This window comes from Ailuropoda melanoleuca, chromosome 10, assembly GCF_002007445.2.
Source record: "Ailuropoda melanoleuca isolate Jingjing chromosome 10, ASM200744v2, whole genome shotgun sequence".
In the NCBI taxonomy this organism is placed as follows: Eukaryota; Metazoa; Chordata; class Mammalia; order Carnivora; family Ursidae; genus Ailuropoda; species Ailuropoda melanoleuca.
In genome coordinates this window covers 41,208,853-41,231,277 of record NC_048227.1, presented here as the reverse complement: position 1 = coordinate 41,231,277, position 22,425 = coordinate 41,208,853, and the positions used below count along the sequence as shown (strand labels likewise).

The 22,425-nt window shown below is 37.6% G+C and overlaps 1 protein-coding gene across 2 annotated transcripts in view; it reads left to right on the top strand.

Moving 5' to 3' along the window:
- The window catches only part of UBE2J1 (ubiquitin conjugating enzyme E2 J1), a 29,913-nt gene extending 10,169 nt beyond the window's left edge, over positions 1 to 19,744 (top strand). The window contains exons 2-8 of one of the 2 annotated variants that reach the window (XM_002922660.4): positions 1,972 to 2,045; positions 2,947 to 3,078; positions 5,688 to 5,772; positions 6,054 to 6,159; positions 9,236 to 9,365; positions 10,599 to 10,718; positions 16,408 to 19,744. In XM_002922660.4, coding sequence (XP_002922706.1) covers positions 1,972 to 2,045; positions 2,947 to 3,078; positions 5,688 to 5,772; positions 6,054 to 6,159; positions 9,236 to 9,365; positions 10,599 to 10,718; positions 16,408 to 16,686 — 926 coding nt within the window. In that variant the 3' untranslated portion in view covers positions 16,687 to 19,744. The remainder of the gene's footprint in view (positions 1 to 1,971; positions 2,046 to 2,946; positions 3,079 to 5,687; positions 5,773 to 6,053; positions 6,160 to 9,235; positions 9,366 to 10,598; positions 10,719 to 16,407) is intronic. The other variant, XM_019803194.2, reaches the window with a different exon arrangement.
- The last annotated feature ends 2,681 nt before the right edge of the window (positions 19,745 to 22,425 follow it).

The window sequence follows — 22,425 nt, the reverse complement described above, 5'->3', positions numbered from 1 at the left end:
TTTTTTAAAAAAGAAACATACAGGTACTTATTGAGACACATTACCCCCCATGTTCCACACACGAGGCTTTGTTCAATTCTTTGACTCCCCCAGCACCTGCCCCAAGACTACAAGCTCCTTGGTAACCAAAACTATATTTTATTTTGGTTGTAGCTGTAACATCTAGTATATATACTCAATAGATAGTTGATGTTCAAATATTTTGACCAAGTGAACAAAGTCTGTGCTGCGCCTATAGGGACCTAGTTCAGTGTAGGAGATGGAAAAGAATTAGTAATTGTGGAATAGCATGGTGACTTAACCTTTTCCCCCCACTTAGGACCCCTTGATTAATATGAAATTTTATGCAGAAGTCCTGATACATACTGAACTGTTCGGTTGTATGTGTGTGGGAAGTGTTCTCAGTTAACCTCTTTCCCTGTGACATTCCAATCTACACGTCCATATATTTTACTTTTATTGTTTCCTCTGCCTATTCATACCGGTGCATAATTGCCACTGTCTTTCTTTCAGATGTCAGTACCTGCCCCTTTGCTCTAATGTTAGGTGCCCACCTGGTACGTACTTCTCTCTAGCACATATTGAACTACATCAGCTGCTTTTCAAGCAGAGTTTTGGGGAGCCTTGGGCTACCTGGTTTCCCCCTGGCTTTGCTCTCTACACCAGTATCCTAACATTTTTAGCACCTAAAACTTGAGGTGAGAGGGGCTGGGATCAAAGGATTGATCTTTGAGAGCCAGTAGGGAAGGAAAGAGGGTACAGATACAGAGAGGATTCTTGGTTGTGATAAGCTGCCAATAGTCATCAATCATGGAAGTAAAAGGCCCATTAACTCCAGGAGGTGGAAGAGGAATGAGATGAGGAGTAAACAGGTGTGAAATAGTCTTGGGGTGCTAGTTGGAGTGGGCTGGTGGGCTTACCAGAGAAATTCAGGAGCATTAGGTGGCATTGTGTCCCAATGGAGGTTGTTGATAATAACTCTGTCAGTGTGCCTGCCTCTGTGACTACCCCCACCCCCCTGTCAGTAATGCTCAGCTGTTTGGGTATAGATACCAAATAAGAAGAGGGTTGGGTTGGGTCAGGTAGAATTGCATTTTATTAGGGGATTATGAAAAAACTCCTAAGAGCCAAGTGTGGATAAAGAGGGAAGTGAATATAGGTGTAGGTAGGCATAGAAAATTATGGGGTCTGTGGATTGGAAGTTTTAATTAAGCTGAAGAGTCATTTCAAAAAGGAATTCAAGGGGCGCCTGGTGGGCTGTCAGTAGAGCATGAGACTCTTGATCTCAGGGTCATGAGCTCAAGCCCCACATTGGGTATGGAACCTACCAAAAAAAACAAAACAAAACGGAATTCTGTTAGAACAATGGAGATTCAATGACTTCTGGGGACACCCATTTATAGTAATACAAGATAGAGGGTGGAAATTCCCAAGAGGTGGAGGATATTGGGGGGGGTCTCCTGTTCATGAGCATGAATTCCAGAGGGCACATTTTTGTTAATATAGACATATTAACAAGATAGAGTTGGACGGCCTGTGTTAGAATCCCAGCTGTCATTTACTAGCTTTGTGACCTTGGACAAGCTACATAATCTCTCCATGTTTCAATTTCTTTGTCTGGAAAATGGGAATAAAAATAGTACCTATTTCATAGCATTGTTTTGAGGATTCCATGAGTTAATGTTTGAGTGCTAGCACATAGGAAACATATGTACGTACTTATTAAATAAAAATAGTACTGCCCCAGATATTTCATTTAATATATATGTCTTCTAATGCCTAGCTACCATGCCCTTCCCCTCTCCAATTAATACTATTATCTCATAATTAAACTTTCACCATATACTCAGTTGAACTATCCCTCTACAACTTTTTATTGAAGCAGGAACTTTTTCATTAGGTTTGTAAATCTGTGCTAATCTCTTGGAAAAGTGTATTTTAAATGTCTTAATCTTATGAATTTTATTTTAGCTGTTAAGCGTTTAATGAAAGAAGCAGCAGAATTGAAAGATCCAACAGATCATTACCATGCACAGCCATTAGAGGTTAGTTTCCATCTTTTATATATGGAGTTTAATACTTCAATATTTTAAATGAATTCCTTAAAATTGTTTTTTCATTGCTTTGAGTCATTACAGATATGTTTGGTGTGGTTTATTGATGTATTTTACTCCCTGTATTTTCTTAGTATTTATTTCATTAGCCATTCAGAATCCTACATAGCAAATTTCCAGTCTCCATAAAATGGTCTCAGATGCTAGATTGGTTTTAGGTTTTGAGTATGAGGGAGGGAGGGGTAATGGAAAGAACCCCAAACTCTTTATAGTTTGGATGACCTGGCCCCTTGAAGGGACTCCTGCAGCTAGTCTGGACTTTTTGCACAAACATCTCTATTTCTTTTCAGTCTTTTCATCTGTAGAAGGAGGGTATTGAAATGTGCTCAGTCTGGTTTCCATGATAATAATGAAAATACAGTATGTGCAAATATTTTGCACACTGTAAACTGTAAAGTACTTGGGGACTCTAAGATGATGTTGATAGCATATTTATTAATATTACTGACTACTTAAAAATAAATAAGTTCTTAAGCATCTATGAGGGATAATTTTTTAAAGTTTGTTAAAATAATCCACATTTACAGCAATTATTTGATTATATAATAATTATCACTAATTAGTATTCAAGGATTAATTTAACTTAATTAAATCTGTAATCTAATTTATGAATATATAACAATGCTCAGCTGTTTTTAAATGCATTTGTTTAAAAAAGATTTTAGCTCTCGTGGGACATGAAAACTAGATTAAATAGCTTTTATTTATAACTTTTATACTTGAGATATTTTGTGTATTAGAAACTATTCTAGTAATAATGTGGTACTCATTAATAAAGATGATCAAACGTTTTAATGTTATTGATTCCTTGCTGGTTATTGCTTTTGTTCAGGATAACCTTTTTGAATGGCACTTCACAGTTAGAGGGCCCCCAGATTCTGATTTTGATGGAGGAGTTTATCATGGACGAATAGTACTGCCCCCAGAATATCCCATGAAGCCTCCGAGCATTATTCTTTTAACGGTAAGAATTCTTGGCTTTTTGGAATGCTTGTGGTTTAACTCTTCATGGTGACTGCAAAGCATGGTTAGCATACTCATTTTCATTAAGAAACATAGGGTGCTTGGGTAGCTCAGTTGTTAAGCGTATGCCTTCAGCCCAGGTCATGATCCCAGAGTCCTGGGATAGAGCCCCACATCGGGCTTCCTGCTCGGCAGGAAGTCTGCTTCTCCCTCTCCCACTCCCCCTGCTTGTGTTCCCTCTCACTGTGTCTCTCTCTGTCAAATAAATAAAATCGTTATAAAAAAAAAAAAAAGGAAAGCAAGCAAGCAAGCAGAACGTTGTTATAATTTTGTCTTTGGGGACCAGGACTTGATAGTACAGTACTTTTCCCCAAAAAATAATTCCTAGGAATTATTGATGCTAATGAATGCACAGTTGCCATAGTGTGGTTGATAGGATTCAAAGAATTAGTGGATACAAAGTGCTAGGCACAGTGTCTGGCACTTGGTAAGTACTCAGGAAAGGGTAGTTAATGTTATTATATCTCTTACATCATCATCTTCAACTTCTCACTTTTCTTATATTCTTTTCCTCAGTTTCCTTATTTTTACGTACGGCTCTGAAAATAAGAACTGTCACAGGGTTCTCAATAAATGTTAGTTACATTATTACTATTTATATCTTAGAATTGCAGTCTTCACATATTTTACCTCCATGTGAAGGAATACTATTGATCCAGTTTTCTCTTTTTTTCCTGGGATGTTGTTCCTTCAGAGTAAATTCTTCTCTTACTTATTAAGCTCTCCTTTAATTTGCAAATATGTCTAATTATCCTCTAACCTTGAAAAAAGCAAAACAAAACACAAAAGCCTTTCTGTATCTGTATCTCTCCTACCTCTTTAAGCTGTTGTCCTATTTTCTCTTTGATAATTTCAAGCCATCCTTCCTCTAGTTTAGCCTGTTGCAGGCTGATTTCCACATGCTTACTACACCAGTCTCAGAGACCAGTTTGAGAAATTGCACTGCCTCTTCTCAGTCCTCATCCTGGACCATCTAAGTTAAATATCTGACACACATGGAGGAGCAAATGGTGAAACAAAAGGTGTTCATCAACACACACTAAACTAAAGCTGCTTTTACTTACATTTAGTGAGTGGAAAGAACATTAGTTTCAGAGCCAATAGACCTGGATTCTGACCACTGCTCTTTCCATTACACCAGGCAGGTTGTGTAATCTTTTTGAAATTCAGTTTTCTTATCTGTCAAGGATTGTGTATGGTAAATACAATCACAATATAAAGTTCCTAGCATGTAAAATTTTGTGCTTAACAATTATTAGGTGATGCTGAGAATTGTTAATACTGACAGTAGGACTGGAGCAGGGTCCCTCCAGGACCCTGCTATGTTAGGAGTCACTTTTTAGTTGCTAGATCATGGGGAGAGCCAAGTGGTCCAGGGGATGGGGCTGGTGCATGGGGAAACGGATGGGGGGTGGGTAGTTGGGGCAGCAGCTGTTAACCAACAAGTACAGAAATATTTTAGTAGTTAACCAGTGTATGGTCATGGTTAGCACACTGTCTGAGAATCAGCCCTGCCTTCCTGATTTTCAATATTTGATCTTTCTGGTTCACTTCCTCTATTTTGAAAAGTCTTCTCCAATCTTCCTTCAGCAAATATTTATTAAACATATGTCATGCATCATGGGGCTCGGTCAGTTAAGCGTCTGACTCTTGATTTCAGCTCAGGTCGTGATCTCAGGGTCATGAGACTGAGTCCTGTGTCAGGCTCCATGCTCAGTGCAGAGTCTGCCTGTCCCTCTCCTTCCCCCTCTGCCCCCCCAATCTCTCTAAAAATGAATAAACAAAATCTTAAAAAAAAAACATATGTCATGCACCTTGTAGGTGTGGCAGAGAACAAGTCAAATTCTCTGGCTCCGTGGAGCTTATATTCTAACTTCATGCCTCTTCTTCCTTTCCCTTCCTCTGAGTATGGATATTCTGTAAGTTCACACATCAGCTATTTTCTCTTATTTCTATGAAATGGTTTCTCTGGTCACCTCTGTGAAGTCGGATACCAAACACATGTATCTTCTTCTGACGTCAGTGTGTCTGTATTTCTGCCTGTCTGCTGTACGTCATCAACAGCTCTTATCCCAAGACAACAGATCCATGTCCCAAACAGAAATCATTACCTCTGATCTGCCTCTTTTGTATTCCTGTCTTATGAAATTGCATCATCCTTAGGAAAATCACTCCTGTCCCAGAGCCTCCTGCACCAATGTCCAGTTAGGTGACACCAGGCCTTCAGGTTTTTCCTAGCCCTGCATGTCTTCTCTTTTAGATCCTTCACAGAGCCTAGCCCAGTACTGTACTCAGAGGAGGACATCAGGACATTATCATATGTCATTTATTTAGATTTCAGAAAGTGCTGCAGCTTCTAAAGACGGCTTTTATTCGTTTATAAGTGTTTGTGGAGCAGCTGTAAGAAGACAAAAATCTGTGTCCCCTTGGAGATTATATTCTTTTAAAGTTTTCTTTTAAAAGTATTTATTTATAAAATATGTTTATTCTTACGAAGTATAAAACATTAAACATATATGTAGTTTTTAAAATGCCTTATTTATTCCTAAGGCTAATGGACGATTTGAAGTAGGCAAGAAAATCTGTTTGAGCATCTCAGGACATCATCCTGAAACTTGGCAGCCTTCATGGAGTAGTGAGTATTAATTTAAAGTGAATATAAATCTTCTATAACTCTAATGAGTTCCTAATTATAAACTATAACACCTTCTTTAGACTGAAGTGTTTTAGATAATTAATTTGGTGTTACTGAATAAAGAGTAAAAATTCTTACCTTGTCTCAATTTTTGCCATCATTTTAATAAAATCACCCTACCTGTACCTCTTCAGTGAAAACCTGTGTGTCTTTTTCCTTTCCAGAGTAAACCCAGTTCCTTTTACAAAACAACTTAGATTGATGTTTACTTTTTATTTCAGTAAGAACGGCATTACTAGCCATCATTGGGTTTATGCCAACAAAAGGAGAGGGGGCCATAGGTTCTCTAGATTATACACCAGAGGAAAGAAGAGCACTTGCCAAAAAGTAAGTTTTGCATTTCTTTCTTTGTTAAGATTTAAATACTGTTCTGGGTAGTGACTGTTAGGAGATAGGCTCTGTCTCTTACTTTGTGAGTTACCTTGGTTATAGGATCTAGTCTAGTTTTGCTATGTTAGAATTTCATTTGTAGCAGTTTACTGCTCAGGGGTGGCCGGAGTCTAAAGAATTGATTTCATGCTGTCTAGTTTTAGAAAGTAGTTGGTAATATCAACTGCAGTGAGAGGTACTCTCTCTGAGAAAACAGTTCTAGTCATTTGTCTCCACTTGGGCAGCATTCCAGACGGAAAAAACAAAAACAAAACCAAACCCCCCAAAAACCAACACAGTTGTTTATATGTAGCTTTCCATAAGATTAAAAACTTCTGAAGGGTAGGGAGGGAGAGTCCGCTTTATCCATCTCTGTGTCTACAGTGTCAGGCTCAAAGCAAATGCTCCAAAACTGATCCAGAATAAAGTAAAGGAGATTTTCTTTATCAAGTTATGGTTTCCTAGTGGTATTTCCATCTCGTTTTTTTCAGATGCATTCTGTCTCTATAACCCAGATTAGTCATCTGATTCAGGGTAGCCTCTCCTTTGAGTAGTGTGAAGACTAATTCTCACTCTCTTTTTTTAAGAACAACTTCTAACCCAGTTTATTTTTAAATCGGTGTGCATAGGGAAGAGACCTTATAAGAAATCCTATCGAGAGGCTTTCCAATCCTAGAATACTAGACCCAACCCTCAACAAATGTTAAAGATTCCAAAATTGCAGTGAGGTGAGGAGGAAGAGTATTTGAAAGTACTTACATTCTGTAATTCTTGATCTTGATCATTTTCCTGCTTTGGACTCTGCTGTCTACCACCTCTCAGACATAGCATGTTAATTAAATGATGGTATTTCTTACCCTAGCATAGCCCAGAACATGTCCTCTATAGATGTTTGTTAAATCAAATAGATTTTAGTGTCTGAAAGATTTGATAGACTCTTGGATTTCACCAACAACTTTTCGTTTTAAACCTTATTTCCAGGTTCTGGGGACATACCCTACTGCAGCTGTTATTCACAAATTCTATAATATGTACTTTGAATATATAGCATTTGTTTTTATTTGATTTTCTTTGTTGGCTTTCTATCCTGATACTTTTATCCAGTTCATTTTATGTAAGGAAAAAAATAACTTTGTTTTATTTGTTCTAGACTTCCCAGTGTAAATATTCTAGGTTCTTAGTCTATGATAGAGGCTTTTTAAAAAACATGGTCTTGCATTCATCCATGGTAGCATATTGTCCTTGTGGATAAACTAATATGTTAAAAATTAACCTTCCCCTTTAAGTTTCATCTGACTTTTCAGTTAAAAGTGGACATTTTTTAATGCAAATAATTTGGATACAGCTGACTCTCAAAAGGATATGAACAGCAGTGAAACAAAAATATTCAGCAACAAGTACAAGTTAATACTACTTTTACATTTATTTTGTTCACATGAAGTTGTTTAATAAATTTAAATAGCGGGGCTCCTGGGTGGCGTAGTTGTTAAGCGTCTGCCTTCGGCTTAGGGCGTTATCCCGGCGTTCTGGGATCGAGCCCCACATCAGGCTCCTCCGCTATGAGCCTGCTTCTTCCTCTCCCACTTCCCCTGCTTGTGTTCCCTCTCTCGCTGGCTGTCTGTCTCTGTCAAATAAATAAATAAAATCTTTAAAAAAAAATAAAATAAAATAAAATTTAAATGGCATGTTCTTAAAGACCGAAGGCTTTTATTTTATTGATGAAAGTACAATAAAACAATTTTTTAAAAAATTCAGCAATGAAACAATATATACTTCTATATATTATACATATTTATTTCCACTCATACAAATCCTCAGCATTCTTGTGGACTTCAGGACACTTTTGGCTATATCTGGAATACAAAGGGAAAAACGAAAACATAGAAAAATAAATCTTGGGAAGTCTAGTTAACAGATTTATCTTTAGTCTACTTAATATAATGAGTGATAAATTTCAGAGTCTTTGGATTTTATATGAGTTCTCTGTCTTTCAAGTTATAGTGCTATTTATTTTTTTATTTTTATGTTTTTCCAACTTTTTATTTAAATTCCAGCTAGTTAACATACAGTGCAATATTAGTTTCAGTTGTAGAATTCAGTGATTCATCACTTATGTCCAGTGCTTGTCACAAGTGCCCTCCTTAATCCCCATAACCTGTTTAACTGTACCCACCTCTGGCATGCCCCCCTACCACACACACTTCCCCTCTGGTAACCCTCAGTTTGTTCTCTGTAGTTCAGAGGCTGTTACGTGGTTTGCCTCTCTCTCTCCCCCCACCCCTAACTTGTTTCTTTTGTTTCTTAAATTCCACATATGGGTAGAATGATATGCTATTTGTCTTTCTCTGACTGACTTATTTCACTTCGCATAAGTTATACTGCTATTTAGATAAATAGGATTTGTGAATTTTTTCCTAGAAATATCTGAAAATTCTATTTTTGGTGGCTTCTTTACTGTTTTATGTATGTTTCAGCTAAAACATAATTCAAACTTTATAATGACTTTTTTTCACAGGCTCAACATAGTTTTGTTATGTGTGATCTTGAGGACAGTGTAGTTAGACATTTTATGTATTTTGTTGTACAGATCTAAAGCTTCGTTTTCTTTAGATAGTATGTTGGAAAAAAGTGGAAACTAGCCCTAGATTTTTTTTTTAACTTTACATTTTTAAAAATTGAGATATAACTGACTTCAGTTTGTTGTTTTGTTTTGTTTTTAAGTTTTATTTATTTAAGTAATCTCCACACCTTACGTGGGGCTTGAACTCACGACCCTGAGATCAAAAGTTGCATGCTTTTCCACCTGCGCTAGCCAGGCACCCCAACATGAATTTTTTTTTTAACACCAACCTAACTTGTATATTTGTCTCAGAACTATAATATTGCCATAATTGTCTAATTTACATGTAGATGAATATGATATGGAATTATCCAGGGTTCTTTTATTTTGAATTGAATCATTTGGTATTTGAGTGTCTTGAATTAACATTCAAGTATTTGATTTATACCCATTAAAAAAATTATTTCCTACCAGATCACAGGATTTCTGTTGTGAGGGATGTGGCTGTGCCATGAAGGACGTCCTGTTGCCTTTAAAATCTGGAAGTGATTCAAGCCAAGCTGACCAAGAAGCCAAGGAACTAGCTAGACAAATCAGTTTTAAGGTACTCTAAAGTTGTAAATAAATTCTAACTATGGGACCCTCTTGTTTACTGCCAAATTCTGGATAGAAAGTAAAGCAATATAGTTCTGTTGCAATAAGGTTTTACGAATAATTTTTTCTTATTATGAAACTAATCGTATACATTCACAAGGCAGTCCAGCAGTGATTAAGAGCTTGGACTCTGGTGTGCAGTTCTGGGGTTCAGATCCCAGCTTTGCTCCTTGTTAGTGGTAGGATGTCAGACATATTACCTAGCAGCTCTGTACCTTTTCCTCATCTGTGAATAATGATGTTATTTATCTTGTAGGATTCTTATGATGATTGAGTGAGTTAATACTCACTTAAGTGTATTGTATTTAGAACTGTCCCTGATACTTAATAAATTTTAGCTCTTATTATAGAAAGTATACTAATTTAGAAGAAAATAACAATCGTACATAATCCCATCCCCCCAAAATAACTGCTGTTAATATTTTGGCATATCTCCCTTATATCCTTTTTCCCCAGATTTGTTTTATTCAAACATAGAGTTACTTCTGGAATTTAATTAGCTCTATTAAAAAATGTCAACCTGCATTAAGCAGCATGCTACTTCCTCCCTGTTCACCTGTCTTACGTCCTGTCTGTCCTTTCATATCCAGCTCTTGCGAGAAATTTTTCCTTCTTTTCATTGTGTTGCCTGGAAGAAGAGGTGCTTAATAAGTATTGGTTATTTTTTTCCTTCTGAGGATTCCTATTGTACTTAAAATTGCTTTCCTGAAAATCATAGGTCCAGATGCTTTTGTACATCAGATTTTCGCATTTTAGAAAATACCAAACATACACCATATTTTAGTACCCGCAGTGCGATCTGGGGCAGTACCCCATAATCAAGTCTATTACTCCCTCAGCAAACCTGGGAATATTTACACTAACGTGGAATAAAGACTATCAGTAATCTCACATGTCACACTTCACCTGGAAATTGAAAAATATTAATTTGGAATTGTGGATTATGAACCATGGGTGTTAGTTTTGTCTCTCACCAAGCAACAGTTCCTTGAGAACAGGTTTTGTCTGTGCTTCTTCCTGAAACACCTAGCACAGTCTTAGACATGTGAGTGCTCAATGTTTAACTGATTGATAGTTGATATTAAATTAGCAATTAAAATAAGTCCAAAAGAGGATGAATAGGTGTGGCTTATTCTGTACATTTCCTGTTGTAACACTGCTCTTGGGTGTACCTTTTTTATAGGCAGAAGTCAATTCATCTGGAAAGGCTATCGCTGAGCCGGACTTAAACCACTCTTTTTCACTAAATGATTTACAGGATGATATACCTACAACATTCCAGGGGGCTACGGCCAGCACCTCGGTACGGCTCTTGTCTTTTACATATGTGTATATCTGTATCATTATCCTTATTTGCAATAGGAGGAGGAGGAGGTCTCTAGATGAAATATCTGAATATTTTGATTCTCCTGACAGTTGGATTCCAGCCCACCTCTCCCTCTAATGAGTCATATTATCTTAAGCAAATTATTCATACTTTTTGGGCCTTCTTTCTTGTTAAATAGAGTTGAACTAAATAATTTTTAGGTCTTGTCATCTCTCCACAATTCTGTGATTTCTCTGAAAAGTTAGTTACAGTATAACACTACACTCTGAATAAAACAAAATGTATGTGCATTAGCCACTTTCTAAATAGGCACTGTTTCTTTGGCAGGTTTGTTAAGCTGCATTCAGGCACTCAGTTAATGAAGGACTAGAGCCAAAGTTTTGCCTCAGACCTGCTCTGCCCAGTACTGTAGCCACTAGCCACATGGAGCTATCTAAATTTATATTTAAATTATTCAGAATTAAATTAAATCTAAAAGTTCAGTTCCTCAGTCACACTGGCCACATTTCAAGTAATCCATAGCCACCTGTGGCTGGTGGCTGCCATATTGGACAGCGAAGATATCGAACATTATCGTCTCAGAAAGTTCTGTTGGACAGTGCTGCCTTGCACATAGTAAGTGTCCAATAACTAATCGTTGAATGAAAGAGTGAATGAATACTATGTGTCTTGTTAGTTCTGCCCTGACCTATTGTCTAAATATTGGGGGGTATAGGTCATCAGAGTTTGATTAAGAAAATGTGACTGGATAGTTGCTAAATAGAACTATGGAGGAAAAACATTGATTTCCTTTCTATATATAAGAAAACAAATGTCTTTTTGGCAACAGACTGTTTGGGTGAGTAGCTACATTTTTTTCCCGCTCTTCAGTTTTAGAGAGGATTTTAAAGGGTCAGTAAAATTGAAATAGAAGCTGGCAAATACAGATTTGCCCTTTCCTCAGGAATAACTTACTATAAAGTGGAACTGAATAGTCCTGAGTGGTGGTTCTCTCCTTTTGAGAGAGTGAGATGGGCAGAGACGTAGGTAGGAGAGAGAAGGGGAGAGGGTGTGCCGGAGGAAGTACTTGGAGGACTGGAGATGGAGGTATAAGGAAAGAGTGAATGCTGAGAGTTAATCGGTTTTACGTGAACTGCATGTAATTTTATGAATCGCAGAGGGATATTATGAATTAATTTTAGTCGGTATATATTTTACCTTGAAATATTAAAAAAAGTCAGATTATTTTTCACCTTTAGAATTCTAATTTTTTTTTTATTTTATAGTTTTTTAAAAAATAGAACCATCCCATGGTTCCAGAGAGGAGGGTGGTTCTCTTTTTTCACCTGTAAGGACAGCCTCCTGATACTTGTGATGTATTTAAATCTGTCTTCAGTCTCCTAAATCTATGTTAAGTTTCCCCTATTGCATATTGCAGTTATACTTATTCTACTTGTAATTTATTTTATCATTAATTATTTATTGTCTATCTTCCTAGCATATCTGTTCCTTGAGGATCAGAGCTGTCTTTCTGTTGTACTGTATCCCCAGTGCCTGGCCTTCTGCCTTGTATATAGTTGGTGGTCAATACATATTTGTTGATTGAATAAATCAATCTTAGGATTGGCACTTTAAAAACATATTAGAAATACAGGCAAAGAAATCAAGAAGTTTAAGTAAATTATATTGCACAACCAATAATGTGATCACAGTGGTATTTTCCATTTTGGTTTGATTTGATTTCTTTTGTTTTAATTTTTATTATTACAGTATAGTTGATATAAATGTTCCACTAGTTTCAGGTGTGCACTTTGATTTTAAAGTACATAAAACTTAGAATTTTTTCATAGATACAGGTAATTGATACCAATTCTGGTTAAAACACCGAGAAGTAATCAATTGCTACAGTTGCAAGTTAAGCTTTTAGTTACATTTACATACAGATTATCTCAGAGTATGATGATATAATTTGATCACCATGGAAGTAATTGAAACTTGGTTTTGGCTAGGGGTGGCTGCTTCACATGCAAGTGTAATATAAATTCACAAATGTTATACATCAAATCCCAGATAAGCTATGTTTTTTTAGCCTTGAGGGGGCGAGAGATTGCCCAAAGTCTAAATACAGCAGATAATATCAGGCCATCTGTTGCTTTTTGATGCAGATTTTTTTAGCTGTGTAGAAATGGGGAAAATACTGATGGTAGTTTTGTGGTCTTCCAGTCTGTCAGATTTTTTCCCCCTTCCTAGGGATTGAGGTCCTGAATGAACCATTCCATTTTGTATTAAAAAGCAAACACAAAACTCCTTCACGGATGCTGGTTATTCTAGATTATTATAGGAAAATTTATATGTATTACAAGGGAATTATTTGTGACTGTTGGTTTTTTAAAATTAATTAAATTAAATACACATGTCATATACTTCTACCTTCCCAAAAATGATTGCTTCATCTTAACTAAGGAAACGGAAACTGGTATGACTTAAGTCTTCATTCAGTGATAGGTGTATTTGGACACGTTTAGGTCAACAGCAAAAAGATAGAAGTCCTACCACCAATCATACATACCATTTTGAAAATGTTAAAGCCAGCTTCATGTGAACTGCCAGAATTTTGTCCAGTTAGTCCTTAAACTCCAAGCAGTCTAGGTTTTTCTGAGTCTGTAACCTTGGGGTTGTTATCATTTTCTCTTGATGGGATTGTTTTAAATAGGAAAAGTTCTAGAATTTTATGGTATCTCAGCACTAGTCGATAATAGTAATATATTATCAAGAAGGCATCTGAAATACAGGAATCTAATTAAAGCAGTATGTCTCTTGAGTATTTCCATTAAGTGCATGTACTAAAGTATCATCTAAAGTCAGTGTTTTAAGGGATTGTTGTTCTAAATATGTTTTTTTAAAGATTTTATATATTTATTTTAGAGAGAGGGAGTGGGTGTGCGTGGGGGGTGGAGAAGGGACAGAGGGAGAGGCAGAGAATCTGAAGGAGACGCCTCCCCGAGGTCGGAGCCCCATGGGTGGGCAGATCTCAGGCCCTGAGATCATGACCTAAGCTGCAACCACGAGTCGGCCCCTCAACTGGCTGAGCCACCCGCACGCCCCTAAAATATGTTAATCGTACTAACAGGGGTCTGAAAAACTCTCCTAAGTAATGACTTTTTAAAAATCTAAATCAATGGGGCACCTGGGTGGTGCAGTAGGTTAAGTGATGGACTGTTGGCTTTGGCTCAGTTCCTGACCTCAGGGTCGTGAGATCAAGCCCCAAGTAGGGCTCAGCGCTCAGCCAGTCTGCCTGAGATTCTCTCCCTCTGCCCCTCACCCCACGTCTGCATGCACGCTCGCTCTCTCAAATAAATAAATAAATAAATAAATCTTTTAAAAAAAAACCCTAAATCTAGTGTCTCCAAAGGGGTATATTAACAGTAACGTATTACTATTAACTAGCATTTAATCAGCAGTTGTATATCCTAAGCACTTTATAGTGTTACTCCTTTTAATCCTTAGAACTACAGACTTGGATATTATCCTCACAGTACAGATGAAGGAGCTGAGTCTTAGGTTGAATAATTTGCTTAGGGTCCTGCATCTCCAAAGTGGGAGAGCCAGCCTCGTAATGATAGGGCTTCCTGTTTTAGTCAAGTATATGGGCATTGTATTCTCCCCTCAAACTACTGGAAAAATAACACGTATAAAATAAAATCTTTAAGCCGAATCAATCTCTTGTGCTGGTTTCTGGATTGATAGCACCTTCATGTTTTTCCTTAAAAGCCTTCCTTGTAAGCCTTGAGCACTTTTGCTGCCTCAGACACTTCTAGCTTCTTGACTGAGCTGTCAGAAGAATGGGAGATTTCGAATGGAATGTTGCTGTATCAGCTGCTATAACTCAGCTCAACCCAATGAGCGTTTGTTAAGATCCTATATGGTGCCTGTGACAGTGCGAGAGAGAGCTCATAAAATGCTGCTGCTTTGTGAATTTGCTCCCTTCAGTGAGCTCCTTGTTGCTGGGAGTCCTGGAGTTTGAAGTCCCAAGTTCATGCAGCTCTGATTCAGTATCAGCATTGACTTTTATTTTTAACTCAAAGTCAGTAGTTCCTTTTTTATCTCTGTGTTATGGGTCACTACATTTGAGTGCTTCCAAAGGACAGTTTTAAGAAACTCAGATTATTCAGACCTTTTAATGTTGAAATGAGTATCAGATTTAAAATGTAATTTCTTCTGTAGGTAACTTAGATCAGCAGTTTCTTCCCTAATGTTTATAGCTGTTGACAGGACAAAGCCCATCCTCTTATCTTTTTAAAAAATTTAAGGGGCGCCTGGGTGGCTCAGTTGGTTAAGCTGCTGCCTTGGGCTCAGGTCATGATCTCAGGGTCCTGGGATGGAGGCTGTTGGGCTCCCTGCTCAGTGGGGAGTCTGCTTCTCCTTCTCCCTGCCCCCCCCACCCCATACTCTCTCTCTTTCTCAAATAAATAACACAGTCTTTAAAAAAATTATTTGAATTACATTATTTGATTTTTTTTCCTTCTAAATATTGAAATTTTCTCTAATGGAAGGTATTTTAAATGTTTTATATTTACTCAGTTTTTGAAGTTATTCTGAAGAAAACATGCATTTCTTATTTTTTATTTGAAAGGGTATTGGCTCTAATATAACCAGTTTGAGGTGTTTTCAGTAAAAGAATTAAAGTCCATTAGGTTATTAGAGGTAGAGTTAAGGGGTCTATATAAATAAAATGGAATTCATATTTTGTAGAGCTTTCTTATCTATAAACCGTATTTAAGATTTTTAGTCACGTGGTACCACATTGTGGTTATGCTTGACCAAGCAGTCAAGGTAGAAAGCATTGATATCTTGCGCTTCGCGGGGCCAACTAGTGTGCCCAAGTATGCTTTACGTACAGAAAGTAACACATTTCAAATACACAGTAAAGGGTTCTTCTCGACTTGTGCTCCATTCAGTTGACAGGAGTTATGAGAAAAAATAACCCTGGCTTGGAAACCACATCTAATTTTTATAACAGTACTGCTGTGAAGAACGTACGGTTTGAAATTCTTCCCTGTGCTGTATGATTGCTGGTGGAAGCGTAGTAAGATAATGTTGGAAGACNTTATGAGAAAAAATAACCCTGGCTTGGAAACCACATCTAATTTTTATAACAGTACTGCTGTGAAGAACGTACAGTTTGAAATTCTTCCCTGTGCTGTATGATTGCTGGTGGAAGCTTGTTGATGTAGTAAGATAATGTTGGAAGAGACCTGGTTCATGAGAGGCACACTGTTGAGAGTTAAACTTTTTGCCATTTAGTATGGCAATTTTTCAAGCCGGGAAGAAATCGGATTGCTTCTTTCCTTGGCTCTCCTGCAAGTGAGGTGCCCAGATGTTTAACAGATATTGCTGGAGTTACACCGGAAGGAGAGTAAAAGTCATCTATAGGGCAAATGGCTAAACTCTGTCCTCGTCTTACTTGTTGCTGATAAGTCCTCCTCTGCCTGATGCGGACTCAGAATAAGTTGCGTTGTCGGCTTACTCAGGAAGGTAATTAGTTACGGCATTCAGATCATTCTTGGTAGTTTTGCCTTTGGTCATATTTTAGTGCTCTGAGATTCTGTGCACTCGTGAATAGATAACAGCTACATGTATAAGTTTTCTTTGCCAATTTCAAACAAAATTTCCTTAAATTTCCTAGTATGGAGCCCAGAACCCCTCAGCAACATCCCTTCAACAGCCTGCTCAGCCCGTAGCTAAGAATACCTCCATGAGCCCTCGACAACGCCGAGCCCAGCAGCAGAGTCAAAGAAGGTCGTCTGCTTCCCCAGATGTGATCCAGGGCCAGCAGCCAAGAGACAACCACACCGATCATGGTGGATCCGCTGTTCTGATTGTCATCTTGACTTTGGCATTGGCAGCTCTTATATTCCGACGAATATATCTGGCCAATGAGTACATATTTGACTTTGAGTTATAATATTGTTTTGTGTCTTAAGAGCTGTGACTCAACTGCTTCATTAAACATTCTGCATTGGGTATAATCTAAGAATTGTTTACAAAAAGATTATTTTGTATTTACCCTTCATTCCTTTTTTGATCCCTATAAATTCAGTATAGATATAGCTAGACTTTCAGACTGTGTCTGCTTAGTTTAAGGGACTGGAAGTTGAAGTCCCTTGTCTCACCATATGACCTGCTTTACAGAGAAATAGCTTACTGTTGTTTCTCATGCCTCAGCTGCTTTTTATGTAAATTTGTGATACTTTTCTTCTGTATGACCCTTTGAAATTTTTGGATTAAAGAAGGTGTTTTAAGTTCCAGCGAGTATTACTAGTTACTCAATGCCGTTTATTGAGTACTCTGTTTCTACTTACGTAGAATGATATAGGGATAAGAGTTGAAAAGGGAAAGTAGAGCTCTTCAAATAGCTTGCTGAGAATGTCATTCATAGGAGATATACTGGGATGCCCATTCTATGACTTACTTTGTGTCCTAAATGTTGTTCAGTGAAAGTAACTATTTCGGTCAAATATTTATGAGGAAATGAGATTACATCTTTGTTATTGGATGTTATTTGGAGGGAATAATGCTTTGTAACCACTTTGATATGCTGTTACCCCCTCCTCTCCCAAATGCACACAAGATTTACAAAGAAAGAAAGGAAACAGTCTTCCATAAATCTTTTTTTAAGGAAAGAAGGGTCCAAGCCAGGAAATCACTTGATTTTCTTCCAGAAATCAAATGGAAAAATCTTCAGATTTTAATGTTTGCTCTGCTTTGAATTGTATCTCTTTTGAAGGTATTATATGCCTAGCTTTGTAATCACTATAAATTTAATTATTCCAGGAATATGTATAATGTTGAAATATTTCATGTACCATTTTAACAGAAAAGCTCAGGGCCCAAGTAACAGTGATAGAAATTAGAAAAACCTTTACTTAGAATTGTCCACCTAATCAAAGCCCAAGAAATAATTTTCAGTGCAAAGTCAATATATACGTTATGCTAGCTAGCTCCGTGGATGCTAGCAGATAATTTCATCATCATAATGCCTGGTGAGAACATGTAATCACAGAAGACACTGCCTTCCACACGTTCAGTAGCAGCATGGAGGGCACTCTTGAGAGTATTTGTTAATGAAGATGTAATTCTTAAATACAGGCAGTCCCTGCTTCCAAATAGCTTATGTCCTAAAAGTGCATTTGTGTGTTACTTTTTTTTTTTTTTAAAACAACTCAGTGTTGTAAATGACGTTCAGGTTCTAGACAAGTCCAAAAAGCTAGTCCATAATGTATCTTGAATACTTTGGGGGATGGTGTTCATAAAGTCCTTAATGTAGTTTTAACTAACTGAAATTATGGGCAAGATAGAAACAATTTGTAAAATAGTATTAAAGGCAAATTTAATTTTTACTGCTGCTATGGACTTTGGTTCTGTTAATTATCAGACACAATTTCTATTTTCATCTAATAGCCATCTTTCCTTTATGTCCATATCTAAAGTAAGAACGTACTGTATAATATTATATAATACATAATTGTCTTAAACTTTAATAAATTAACATTTTAAAAGTGTTTACAGATTGTTTCTATTAACATCCACAGTCAAAGTTGGTAAAGTCTTAAAAAAAGCTCAAGGACTTTATGAGGACCCCCTATGTCAGGAAAATTATAGGTGACCATTTTATAACTTTATTGCCATGAGAAAGCACATTCTGAAGTGTTGGTTTGGAACACAAAATATTAGACATATTGGTTCAGTGGTCTCCTAGCAAGAGGAGATAATGGGGAAGACCAGATAATGTTATCACCTGAGAGGAAGAAAGTCCCCCTGCTCTCAGCCTATGCTGAGATTAATCGTGTGCTAGGAACAATCTTCCCTCCACTTCCTCTCATTCGAACCTGAGCCAGCCTCTGGACCTATGTAGTCTTGTTACATGTTTCCATGGGGTGTACCAATACTTTAAGATTGATTAAGCCAAGAAGATTTTGCACTGTGCTGGTCCCTCTCTATCTGATTTGCCTCTCTTCCCTCCCCTATCAACTGACAGACCACCTTCTTGTTTGTGTTGGCATTTTTTAAGCACCTGATACACGTATCTGTAAGTGGCATATTTTTGTTCTTTCCCTTTCGGCTCACAGATGCTACCTAAAAATCCTTAAGTTGTCAGCCAGGTCCCCATATTGGAGTTGATGAGCAAAATCAATCTTTGGGGCTATTCTTACTTGAACATCACCCAAAGAGACTTCAGAAAACTGTTATTTTTTAAGCCCCAGTTTATCCCTTTAATTAGAGTGCAAGGACAAAACTAGGTGTGTGATCTGGTTGGTAAAAGCTTAGGACTCCTTCCCCCAGTTCTCGGATTTAGGTAATTCATGGTTTTTTTTTTTTGACCAACAAAGCACATGACTACATATCAAGGTAGTTAAAATAGCATGCTCGAAAAAAATATATAATGTCTGTTTCACCTGTAACTGTTTAAGCCAATGAAAGCTTTCAAATTTTATGTATTGTGAGGCTTTTATGTAGCACTTTACGTTTTCATGCTGCTTATTGTTTTATTCTACTGAAATAAATGAATTTCATCAAAATTCTCAATGAATTTTTTAAAAAAAAACTTTAAAATTGTTTATCATTTTGACTATAGAAATATAATATTTCCTATTTCAGGAGAATAAGAAATCTTTTTTTATTTTTGGCTATGAATAAACTTTCTGGTATCTTGAGACCTCCCATTTTTGTAGACCAGAGTCTGTAAACAGGCAAACCTCATACTTTTGGACTTATTTGAGTAGAAATCTAGGCTGAAGTACTGAAAAACTTATACTGTTGCATTATTTGCAAGTAAGTATATGAAAAGTGAATGCATTTAGTGAACCTGACTCTTAACAAAGACTAATGTGTACATGAACACGGGTACTGTTTAAGCCTTGTGGGAGGCTGTACATTGCTCAGAAGCTGTTTGGAACGCCTCTTGAACAGTCGCCTTCGGAACTAGTTTGAGCTGCTCAATAAAACCAGTGACTTTATTCATACCGTGTTTTGACCACAAGTTGTATTCTTTACGTTATTCGGTCTTCTGTCATTCTGCCTCCTTAAGTATTCTCTCCTGTCTTACCACTTCTCTTAATGTTCACTGCCATTACCCTAATGAGCCTTCAACTCCCCCGAATTAGTGCAATAACCTCTAACAAGTCCCCGGTCTTGCCCCATTCCTCGCCCTACCACCAGAGTCCTCCAGTGTGCAGGTCTGGTTCTTAAGATAAGCTCACACCCTCAGTGGAGGTTACAAGGCTGTGTGTAACCAGAGTCCCACTGAGCTTTCTGGCCTAATCAGACAGCAAGTGCTTACTGGGGCCTTTCCACACCTCTGAGCTTGAGCCATTGGGGCCGATCCTCTGTTCTGAGAGAAATGAACAAATGTTAAAGCTATGTATCCACTGCCTCGCGTCCTACACAGAACTTAACTCAAAATGGATCCAAGACCTTAATGCGAAGAGCAAAAACTATAAAGTTGTTAGAAGAAAGCATACTAAATCTTCGTGACCACAAGTGAGGCAGTGGTTTCTTAGATATAAGACCAAAAGCACAAGTAACCAAGGAAAAACTAGATAAATTATACTTTATCAAAACAAGTCCTTTGTGTTTCAAAGAACATCATTAATAAAGTCAAAAGACAGCACTGGATGGGAGAAAATATTTGCACATAAAATATCTGATAAGAGACTTGTATCTAGAACGCATAACTCAATCATAAAAATAAATAACCTGATTTAAAAACAGCAAAGGGTTTGAATAGATATTTGTACAAAGAAGACACACAACTGACCAATAAACATGGAAAGATGCTCAAACATCATTAGTCATTAGGGAAATGCACATCAAAAGTACAGTAAGACATTTCGCATCCACTATGGTGGCTAGAATAAAACATAAGTGTTGGCGAGGATGTGGAGAGGTTGGAATTCTCATCCATTGCTGGTGGGAATGTAAAATGGGGCAGCCACTTTGAAAACAGTTACCATACGATCCAGCCTTTCCATTCCCAGGTATATCACCAAGAGAAATACAAACATGTTCACACAAACTTAAGTATTCATAGCAGCATTATTATTCATAGCCCCAAACTGGAAACTCAGATGCCCACCGACTAAAGATAAACATGATGTGTTCTGTCTATACAATGGAATGTTAGTTGGCAATAAAGACGAATGAAGTTATAATACATACTACCACATTGATGAATCTTGAAAACATCATGCCAGAAAAAAAAAAAAAAGAAAAGAAAACATCAAGTTGAGTGAAGCCAGACACACAAGGCTGCATAGTGTATGAGTCCGTGTATATGAAACATCCACATTTGGCAAATCCATAGAGACAGAAAGTGGGCTGGTGATTGACAGGGGCTGAAGGGAAGGGAAAGGAAGGGAAGGGGGAGTGACTGCTAATGGCCTTGAGGTTTTTTTGGTGGGAGATGAAGATGTTCTAAAATTAGATACTGGTGATGGTTGCACACTCTGAATATACCAAACACCACAGTTTAAAGGGGTCAATTTGGGGCGCCTGGGTGGCTCAGTCAGTTAAGTATCTGCCTTTGGCTCACATCATGATCTCAGGGTCCTGGGATTGAGCCCTGTGTCGGGCTCCCAGCTCAGTAGGAAGTCTGCTTTCCCCTCTCCTAACCCTGACTCATGCTCTCTCTCTCTCTCTCACTCTCTCTTCTCTCAAGTAAATAAAATCTTTAAAAATTTTTAAAAATAAAGGGGTAAATTTATGGTATGTGAATGATAGTTCAATAAAGCCATTACTTAAAAAGTTACACTTATGGGGCGCCTGGGTGGCACAGTCATTAAGCGTCTGCCTTCGGCTCAGGGCGTGATCCCAGAGCCAGCACCTTTGCTAGTTCTTCTATGCTTTTGTTCAGGCTTCCCATCCATCCATTAGAAGTATAGATTCCAGTGCACCTGGCTGGCTCAATCAGTACAGCATGCAACTCTTGATCTCGGGATTGTAGGTTTGAGCCCCCATGGGGTATAGAAATTACTTTAAAATCTAAAAAAAGACTTAAAAATTTTTTACAAAATAAATACATTTTTTAAGAATTTTATTTATTTATTTGACAGAGAGAAAGACAGCAAGTGAGAGAGGGAACACAAGCAGGGGGAGTGGGAGAAGAAGAAGCAGGCTCCCAGCGGAGGAGCCTGATGTGGGGCTTGATCCCAGGACTCTGGGATCACACCCTGAGCCGAAGACAGACGCACAACGACTGAGCCACCCAGGCGCCCCAATAAAATCTTTAAAAAAAAAAGAAAGTATAGATTCCGAGGATTCTATGCTTATACTGGGACTTCTATTTTCCTGGAAGATCTCACCCTTTCCTGTGGTTAAACTACCACCGTACACTGATGGCTCCAAATCTATTTCTCCAGTCCAGACCTTTCTCCTGAATTCCAGGCTTACTTATTCTCCAGCTGCCTATTGGGCATCTGGAAGTCCCATGATATCTCAAATTCCACAAGTCAAAACCTATGTCATCTCCCTACCAAACTGGTCCACCTCTAATGGATATCAGTTAATGGTGGTACCATCTATCAGTCCTACCTCCAAACTAGAATCGTAGATACCTCTGTTGCCTTCTCTTACTTCCCACTCTATTCAGTCAGCAAATGTATTCTACTTCAGAAATAACTTGACTATCTCATTCTTCTGTCTTCCC